Here is a 10,689-nt window from a genome sequence, read left to right as displayed (position 1 = left end):
AGTGATTTATCTAAATGATATTTCAATATATTTTAAAGGATTTTTTAACTATAACAAAATCTAGTATTTGATTAAAATTTTAAAAGAATACAAATAATTCTTATGGTATTCAATTAGAATTATTAAGATTGTTTTAATAATTCAACAACATGCGATGGTATTTAATTAAGATTTTTCACAATTTATAAAATCTTATCTTAAAAAATATATAAATTTAAAAAAAAATGCAACAAAAAATAAATAGATTTTTTTAAATAATATATATTATTTAATTTTTTCGATAAGATATTCGTGGTTATAAGAGTTTGTACACACAATTTAAGTTCATTTACAAAAATAAAATAAAAAAATCCCAAAACTTATCTGTGTATATTCTCTAATTCATCCTATTAATGTCTCCCACCAACTTTATTTAGAAAAGTTGATCCTAAATAGTCTTGAGAGTAGCGAATTTTTTTGGTATTATTTAGCTTATTTTATTGCTTACAATTGAATTTTTTAATGCATGGTAAGTTGATTTGAATGTTTTAGGGAGTGTATCTAAATGAGATTTCAATATATTTTAAAGGACTTTTTAATTATAAAAATTAAATATTATTAAATAATTCAATATCATAAACTATAATTTTGGTTCAACGGTTAAAATATTTCTATAATTTTTTATTTTTTAAATATAATTTTATCATTAAAATCATGAAAACTATCTTAATTTATATAAATTTTAAAATATTTGGAATGTAATTTTAAATCATAATCAGAGAGAATAATTTAAATTTAATTTTGTAATTAATCTACGATTTAAAAAGTTACTTGTAAGTTAGAAGTTTTTTCTGTATACAATAAGTTAATAGTTTAAAAGTTATGAATTAATTAAAGAAAAGTTAAATAAAACATATGTAAATAAAGTAGAAGAAAATCAGGAAAGTATTAACCATACCAAGATTAAGAAATACAATGTGAAAATTTAGAACGCATAGAGAAGATAAAAAGCTACGAGAATTTTTAAGTCTATTTTAATCGGTTACCAATATAAACGTATTAAAGTTTTAAATATTTACAAAATTACCACCGTTTTATTTTATTAAACCATTTATTCGAGTAACCGACTTAAACATAAAAGATGAATATATTAATTTTTATTTTTACTCATTTTAGTTCATCGCTTATTCGAGTAACCGACTAAAACATAGAAGATGATGACATATATTAATTTTTATTTGTATTTTTACCGTCTCTATTAAACTGGTTGCCAATATAACTATATTAAACGTGTTTTAAATATTTACAATATTATTTTCTCTTCATTTTGTTAACTCATTTAGGCAACCGACTTAAAGATACTTTCACCTCATTTGTTAAGTTTGATTTGACTTTAAAAACACATATATTTTTAAAGAGTGCTTACAACTAAAGACAATATAACAATTTAATGTCAAAAAAAGTATATTTAGTATCTGTATCAAATATTTTCAAGTCGTATTCATAGATATTTTAAATTCCCTAAATTCCCTTAAAAATTTAACTAGTCAATTATAACTCGTGAATTACGCTTATTTTGTAATTTGACTTATTAAAAAAATATCATGAGCTAAAGAACAAAGTTCATCGAAAGATAAAGTTTCAAAATTATGAGATATATCATGAGAACTTTCAAAATAGATGAAGTTTAACTAAAACACAACTAGAATAATGTGCTTCAATTCCATAAGTATATCTCAAATTAAAGATATAAAACCAAACATATAGAACCAAATTAAACATACAGTAAGAATGATAGTATGAACCATTAAATCCTTGAACAACTACAATTTATTTAATATAGAAATCAATTTATTTAATAAAAATAAAAATTAAATCCATTTCGATTTATTGTCCCTTTGCTACATGTTATTACTTGTATTTGACTCTGTGCCAAGACAAATCAAATTTCATCGTTTAGTAACTAGCCTTTAATCATTTATCAAACACAATTAGATTTGAACACTATGATTTCATAAAAACACCACTAAAAAGAGTGTGTTTAAAACAAAATTAACACAAGTTTTTTCAGCATTGATCCAAATCACGGTGAGCAAAAATACATCAATGCAAATACCTATATTACAAAGTTCAGAACTGGCAAAGGAACAAACAAAACTCCAGATACTGAACTTTAAAAAACTAAAGTAAAAAAGATTTCATAAAGAGAAAATAAGCTAAAATCATAAAAATAGTCCAAAATTGTTTAAAGCTTGTCTTCAAACTCAGAAAGTGGAGTCATCTGCTCCTTCAAACCCTTCCTCTTGCGAATATCAATAACAAGTGTTGCAGCTTGCGATCCAGCCTCCAATGGATCTGATGACATCATATCCCAGTGATCAAACACACACTGAGGAAAAGCTTGCCCAGATGTTGCAGCCCTTAACTGGCTAGAGAATCCAAAGGACTCGACGACAGGAAGGTATGCTTTGATGTTGTACAGAGGAGTACCAGGCCTCTGCATTTCTTCAAAGACGTGTCCACGTTTCTGGTTAAGAACACTATAGATACCACCAAGAGCTTGCTCAGGAGCCTGGATTTCCACAAGATAAACAGGCTCGAGAAGCCTGGGTTTGGCTGTCAACTGTGAGGCATAGAAGACTCTTCGGGCAGTAGGAATAATTTGACCACCTCCTCTATGGATAGCATCAGTGTGGAGGACAACATCACATACTTCAAAGCAGATGGCTCTCATGTTTTCTTCTGCCAAAGCACCTTCTTTAGATGCCCACTGGAATCCAGCAACAACAGAATCCTTGATTTCATTCAAGTATTGGACTCCCTTACACATATCAACAACCATGTTGGGTCCAGTGGTCTCAGGTCCAAAACACCAAATTTTCTTGGCAAGATCCTTATCCCAACCATACTGTTCTGACAAGATTTTAGACCGGATTTTGGGGTCATCCCTTGGTCCAATTGTGCCTTCATCGATGGCCTCTGCAAGCCCGTCTTCCAATGGTCTTGCTTCCATGTACAACCTATTGTGCTTGTTGGGTGATTTACTCATCACAGTGCGGCATGATCTGTCAAGAACAGTCTCTCGGAATGACACAACAGGGTCAGATTTAATAATCTCAGCTCCACCCATGAAATCATCTTGCAAGTCCTTCAAACAAATCTCAAGATGAAGCTCTCCTGCACCAGCAACAATGTGTTCCCCAGATTCCTCAATAGTACAAACAACCATAGGATCTGACTTAGCCAGACGTTTGAGACCTTCAACGAGCTTGGGAAGATCTGAAGCAACCTTGCACTGAACAGCAACACGCACAACAGGTGAGACAGAAAACTTCATAGCTCGAATAGGGTGGGCATCAACTTCCTTCTCATTTGTCAATGTAGCATTCTTGGTGATAAATTGATCCAAACCAACCATAGCAACGGTGTTACCACAAGGCACATCCTCAACAGTCTCCTGTCTCTTTCCCATCCAAATGACAGTTCTCTGAACACTTTTCACATACAAGTCTTTCTTCTCACCAGGGACATAATTTGGTCCCATAATTCTGACCTTCAAACCTGTTGAAACCTTACCAGCAAATACACGACCAAAAGCAAAAAACCTTCCCTTATCAGATGCGGGAATCATCTTCGAGACATAAAGCATAAGAGGTCCTTCAGGATCGCAGTTTCTGATAGCAGTAGCATATTGATCATCAAGGGGACCCTCATACAAATTCTCAACACGATACCTCTGAGCAGTTGATGGAGAGGGAAGATGAAAGATCATCATTTCCAAGAGTGCACTGCTAGCTGGGAGCCAGGTTTGCATGACACGTTTCATCAACGCCTTACCCATCAGGTCTTTCTCCTCAGACTTCATGGTGACCCCTAGCTTTGTTAGCATAGGCCACAACTTATCCTTCTGATCATTCATACAAGTGTTAATAATCTGCTTGATAGGCTCATAACAGAACTGAACAAATCCACGCTTGCAAGATGGTGAACCAGTATTCTTTGTGGTCCATTTTTTTGTGGCTGGATCAAAGAAGTTTTCACCCCAGAGCCTCTCCATCATCTTGGATTCATCAACACCAAACTTTGAGGCATACATTTTTGCAAAGTTGGTCAGAGTAAAAGCCCAACCATGCAAACCAGCAGAGAAAGCAACTGTTCCTTTCTCAGGATACACCTGAACATCACCAAGCAATGGATCTTCATAAGTAGCCATAATCACATTAGCGTTCTCAATAACCCTCTGAAATGTCTGATAAGCCTCCTCTCCATCCACCTGGAGTTCAAGGAAGCATCTATCCATCTTGTTAACGGTTAGAACAGGCCTGATCCTTTCACCAAGGGCCTGTCGCAGCACAGTTTCAGTTTGGACACAAACACCCTCAACACAATCCACCACCACTAGAGCTCCATCAGTAATACGGAGTGCAGCAGTAACCTCAGATGAGAAGTCGACGTGCCCAGGGGAATCAATGAGATTAATGAGATACTCATTGCCATTGCGCTCCCCTTTGTAACTCTTCAAAGACTCATCGGACATTTCATAGTATAGAGAGATACCGGTAGACTTAATAGTGATACCACGCTCAGCTTCATCTGCACGAGTATCTGTCATCCGGACATCTCCAGCAACCTCCTGTGCAATAATTCCAGCAGCAGCAACAAGGGAATCTGTCAAAGTTGATTTTCCTACAAATGGAATAAAAGAAAAAGAATAAGTAACCATTTTCAGACAAGAAAATTAGTTCTTATAACATGACAAAATACTACAATACACTGATAAACAGTTTTACAGTTGTATGAAAAACATTCAATGTCATTATCATTTGCAAAAGATCCTAAGGGAGTATTAGTAATTGGAATAAATATTAGAAATAGTTTTTCTTTATGAAAGATTTAAAAAAAACACATTTTTTGGTCAAGCAAAAACAAAATTTAAATTATATCTTTATCTTGATAAGATAAGTGGAAACATCACAACAACCAGTAAATGACCTCATAGAGAAAGTGACAATAAAGCAGAAAAAAAACAATCTACTAATCCATACCGTGATCAACATGAGCAATGACAGACATATTACGAATGTTGTGCTTATAGTCCATAATGCGACGTAACTCATCAGCTGTGAACTTCACCTGCAAATACAAACACGGATCAGAGTTCAGACTATAAATAATAATTAAAAATAAATAAACAAACAAAAAATGGATTGAGCGTTGTTCATCAACTTACCATTTTGACTAGTCTCTATAGTCTGCAAAGGAGTCTGTTATAGCTGAAAGATCAAATAGTTTAGCATATAATAGTAAAATATTAAGAGAGATGAAATTAAATCAGAGCTATTGTGATTACTCTGCCAAAAGTCCATACATTTACATAATAAAAACCAACGTGCTTCAATATGAGACAACTGATAATAACCAAGTAATAAAGGCTACTGAATTTACAGGCCAACAACACTCCAATTAATCAAAAAACACAACACTTGTTGCAGCAAGATTAATTCAGATTTGCAAAAGGCATTACGAGAACACACTCATCTCAGTGTATAATTTGTGATCGTTAAAAGAACAATTCCAAAAAAAACCATATTAATTTTTCCCTTCAAAATGAAAACACAAGTGACCTAAAACCACAGAACACATAACCACAAGAATTCTAAAAAAAACAGAGAACCGGTTTATCCAAATCAATTCACAGAACCCGTTCATTACAAATAGCAAACAGATAAGAACAAACAAATCACAATCAAATCATTGCCAAAAAAGTTCCATGGGAAGAAAAAAAAGAGAACCCGGTTTATCAGAATCAAAAGCAAACAATTTCAAAGAACAACAAATCACAATCAAAGTAATATCACATAACTTTCATGAATAAAAATTACCGGCGAGAAAGAACAGGGAAGCGGCGAGAACGAATAAGAAGAGCTCCCCTTCGCAGCCGCAAGAAACAAAACCCTAAAAAGTGAACTGTGAAACTGAAGTTGCGAACTATTAACACCCGTATACAGACTGACCTTATAAGGTTGCTGATTTGCGGTATAAAAATTGGGAATTTGTTTAGAATACCCTATACTATAGTCTACTTAATATAAGAAAAGAATATTCTACTCAATCTACTTATTAATTAATATATCTGCTTTTAATTATTAACTAATTAATATAAGAATTAAAAAAGTTGATTGTAAGACCCATAATTTTAAAGTAGCTTTATGTATTTTTGGTGTATTTTGGATTTTGGCACTTTTTAGCCAAAGTTAATAATATTTTGGAGTTTTTATAATCAAAAAGATATTTTGATGCCGATTAGAATTTCTCGTCGATAAATAAATTGAATTTAAGTGCGGTGAATCCTTTACGGAGAACTTAATGCGTTACGGGTGAAACGGAAATTTAACAAATATCTAGATATTTATTATATTTATATTTATTATATATATATACGGTTGCTTGGAGGGAAAAAGAAAGGAAAACTAGAAGGAAGGAAAAGGAAAAGAAAATAGTATAAAAGGGAAAGAAGGAAAAAGGAAGAAAGGAAAAACAAAGGAAAGAAAAGAAAGGAAAGAAAATCGAAAAATTTCATCTTCTTCCTCTGAACCGCGAACCGATTTCCCTCCTTCTCCCATTTTCATTTTCGTTGCTTTCTTTTCTTCAAAACTAGTAACCCAAGGTTGGGTGAGTGTTAGAACAAAGGTTTCGCAACTCCACTCTTCCTCTTTGATCCGAAAACGAAGAAAAACGGTATTTGAGATTCAAACACAAACCCCTCCGTTTCTTCTAGATCCAAGCTTCATTTCGCGAAGAGTTAGAAGGGAAAGTTGCTCACCACCACGCCACGGTGCTAGGGGACCAATTTGGAGGCGACGTTGCGAGCAAAGATTTTACCGGCTTTACTCGCGGTACCGGAAAATCACGTTGAAGCTAACGTTAAGGTAAGGGCTCCTTCCAAACTTTTAGTTTGCACCTAGGGCCTTATCTGTGGTTGTGTGGGAAGGAATTTGTTAGGATTTAATGTATCGATTTGGGAAAAAACGAATCTAATGCGTTACGGGTAAAACCTTAGAGTTAGGTTTTGCTTATATTGATGAATGTTTCGTGGTAAATGAATTTGAAGTCATTGTGTATGACTATGAGTAAATGAAGTCTGATGCATTTGGGTGTCATGTTGTGTTGAATTGTGTTCGTTGTATTTGGGGGTTCCATACTTGATTTTTGTTAATTAGTGTGTTTGTTGTGAATTATGGTTTGAATGTGAGAGTATGTTTGAGTTTGTTTCTGTGGAATTTGAAAACCATTAGAGTTAAACGAGAATTAAAAATGGGGAATCTCTTAATGTCTCGGTTACTTAACTATCGTTTTTTGAAAATCGTTTCAGTAAATGAGTATTAAGAATGGGGAATCTCTTAATGTCTTGTTTACTGAATGTTTTGTGTGAAAATCGTTTAAGTCAAAAGTATATTAAGAATGGGGAATCTCTTAATATCTTATTTATTTAATGTTGTTTTGAAAATCGTTTAAGTTAACTGGGCGTTAAGAATGGGGAATCTCTTAATGTCTTGGTTACTTAATGGTTGCTGTGAAAGTCGTTTAAGTTAAATGGGTATTAAAAATGGGGAATCTTTTAATATCTGCATTTGCTTAACGATTGTTGTGGATGGAGTCTGTGTATGCTCATGCATTTCATTTTGGTAAATTGTGTTGACCCGTGATAGGTGACACCTTGCTAAACTGTACTGACCCGTGATAGGTGGTACGTTTACGATTTACGTTTTTGGTAAATCGTGTTGACCCGTGATAGGTGACACCTTGCTAAACTGTACTGACCCGTGATAGGTGGTACGTTTACGAGTTACTATTTAGTAAATCGTGTTGACCCGTGATAGGTGACACCTTGGTAAACTGTACTGACCCGTGATAGGTGGTACATTTACGATTTACATTTTTGGTGAATTGTGCTGACCCGTGATAGGTGGCACCTAGGTAAACAGTACTGGTCTGTGATAGGCGGTACGTTTACGATTCACGCTTTTTCTTTTAGTAAATCGTGTTGACCCGTGATAGGTGACACCTCGGTAAACTGTACTGACCCGTGATAGGTGGTACACTTACGATTCCCGCTTTTTCTTTTAGTAAATCGTGTTGACCCGTGATAGGTGACACCATGGTAACTGTACTGACCCGTGATAGGTGGTACACTTACGATTCCCGCTTTTTCTTTTAGTAAATCGTGTTGACCCGTGATAGGTGACACCATGGTAACTGTACTGACCCGTGATAGGTGGTACGTTTACGAGTTACTATTTAGAAAATCGAGTTGACCCGTGATAGGTGACACCATGGTAACTGTACTGACCCGTGATAGGTGGTACATTTACGATTCCCGCTTTTTCTTTTAGTAAATCGTGTTGACCCGTGATAGGTGACACCATGGTAACTGTACTGACCCGTGATAGGTGGTACATTTACGATTCCCGCTTTTTCTTTTAGTAAATCGTGTTGACCCGTGATAGGTGACACCATGGTAACTGTACTGACCCGTGATAGGTGGTACGTTTACGAGTTACTATTTAGAAAATCGAGTTGACCCGTGATAGGTGACACCATGGTAACTGTACTGACCCGTGATAGGTGGTACGTTTACGAGTTACTATTTAGAAAATCGAGTTGACCCGTGATAGGTGACACCATGGTAACTGTACTGACCCGTGATAGGTGGTACATTTACGATTCCCGCTTTTTCTTTTAGTAAATCTTATTGTGGAAATCTAGGCTTTGCCCTCAGATGAGAGTCAGGACGGTCCTACCGGTTCATACCCTACGGACGGGAATGGAGATGGGAACGCTTGACTGCAGTTACGTTAGGAGGATCTCACAGGGCGCGTGGAGATCACTCAGGGTGTATAGTTTTTTGGTAGGATGATCAGATTAGGATGATGTATAGGGACTAGGTGTCCTTCTTTTTGGATTGGAGTATTTTTAGTTTGGAAAACTGTACTTATACTAATATTGTCAGTTTGACATCTTATTTGAATGGGTTCCATGTACCATTTGTTGTTGTGTAAATGTTTTGGACTTATAATTGGAGAAACTTTTCCGCTGCTTGTAAATTATATTGACTCAATTATTTATCCAAAGGCATTTCCTGATTTAATTCTTTGTTTGTTTTTAATTACTTTTTAAAAAAAAAAATATACCCTCGCTTTGAAAAACGGGGTGTTACATTGATCGAAAACATAACTGCCCTTATTAAACTCATTAATTTAAAGAAATTTTAGTCGGAATAAATAAAATAAGTTTAAATATGTTTTTGGTCATATAAATATAATAATTTTTAATTTTAATTTTTAATTTTAGTCCTTGTAAAAAATATTATTTGATTTTTATCTATATAATATTAGAAAAATTTATTTTTTGTCTTTAACATCAAGTGGACGTTACAAAAAATATTAATTGACAAAGAAAAACGTAGACAAAAAAATTAAATATGTTTTTAATCCCTGTAATTATAACAATTTTTCTGTTTATGTCTCTGATTTGTTTGGATTTCATCATGCAATATTCAAAAACTTTATTTTTAGTTCTTAACATGTTACAAAAATAAAATCATATACTTATTTTATTAGAAATAAGTATACAAATTATTTTTATTTGTTATTTAAATATTGTTTTGGTTAAATTTGTTTAGAATAATTATTTAAATTTCTATTTCTATCGGAGTTTGTATACTTATTTTACTAGAAATAAGTATATAATTTATTTTTATTTGTTATTTAAATATTGTTTTGATTAAATTTATTTAGAATAATAATTTAAATTTATATTCTCATTGGAGCTTGTATACTTATTTTATTAGAAATAAGTATACAAATTATTTTTATTTGTTATTTAAATATTATTTCGATTAAATTTATTTATAATTATTATTTAAATTTGTATTTCCATTGGAGTTTGTATACTTATTTTATTAAAAATAAGTATACAAATTATTTTTATTTGTTCTTTAAATATTTTTTTGATTAAATTTGTTTAGAATAATTATTTGGATTTTTCTCATTGGAGTTTGTATACTTATTTTATTAGAAATAAGTATACAAATTATTTTTATTTGTTATTTAAATATTATTTCAGTTCAATTTATTTAGAATAATTATTTAGATTTGTATTCTACGTTTTCCTCTATTTGTCGGCTCATGTTTTTGTAATATTTATTTGACGTTAAGGACAAAAAATAAATTCTTTTGAATATTGCAGGGATGAAATCCAAACAAATATTTTTTAGAGACTAAAACTTAAAACTGTTTTATTTACGGGAACTAAAAATATATTTAAACGTTTGATTCATGTTTTCCTATGTCAATTACCGTTTTTTGTAATGTCCACTTAACGTTAAGGATCAAAAATAAATTTATCTGATATTATATAGATGAAATTCAAACAAAAAATTTTACATGAATTAAAATTAAAAACTATTATATTTACAGAGATAAAAATATATTTAAACTTTTTATTTTATTTTATTTATATATTTTTTTAATATCAGTAAAATGATAAAATCACTCCTACATTACCATACATACATAGACACTAATATGTTACAACAGCCTTCACAAAAAGACTTGAAATAACGAGTATACGATTATATTTATTAGTTCTAATACTATAGTGCTAGTAGTAGCTTGTGTGGTGTTGCAGTCGCTCTCAGTTTCTCGTGGG

The 10,689-nt window shown here is 32.6% G+C and overlaps 1 protein-coding gene across 2 annotated transcripts; it reads right to left on the bottom strand.

The window, feature by feature from the left end:
- Positions 1-1,970: 1,970 nt before the first annotated feature.
- On the bottom strand, positions 1,971-6,041 carry LOC101509758 (elongation factor 2-like). 2 transcript variants are annotated; one of them, XM_004506096.4, is made up of 4 exons: positions 5,862-6,041; positions 5,210-5,252; positions 5,025-5,112; positions 1,971-4,665 (listed from the first exon to the last, which is right to left on the bottom strand). In XM_004506096.4, the coding sequence occupies exons 2-4, from the start codon at positions 5,210-5,212 to the stop codon at positions 2,225-2,227; spliced, it is 2,532 nt and encodes an 843-aa protein (XP_004506153.1). In that variant the 5' UTR covers positions 5,213-5,252; positions 5,862-6,041; the 3' UTR covers positions 1,971-2,224. The 2 variants fall into 2 exon arrangements, with proteins under 2 accessions (XP_004506153.1, XP_027191401.1); XM_027335600.2 differs by having other exon boundaries at positions 5,210-5,243.
- Positions 6,042-10,689: the final 4,648 nt, after the last annotated feature.

Source organism: Cicer arietinum, chromosome 6, assembly GCF_000331145.2.
Source record: "Cicer arietinum cultivar CDC Frontier isolate Library 1 chromosome 6, Cicar.CDCFrontier_v2.0, whole genome shotgun sequence".
Classification (NCBI taxonomy): Eukaryota; Viridiplantae; Streptophyta; class Magnoliopsida; order Fabales; family Fabaceae; genus Cicer; species Cicer arietinum.
Note: the sequence above shows the minus strand (reverse complement) of the source record. Positions and strands in the feature narration are given on the sequence as shown.

Coding starts and splice junctions, on each gene's coding strand:
- LOC101509758 (XM_004506096.4), bottom strand. Junction 4,666..5,024: donor CATTGCTCATGTTGATCACG/GTATGGATTAGT, acceptor TTCCATTTGTAG/GAAAATCAACTTTGACAGAT.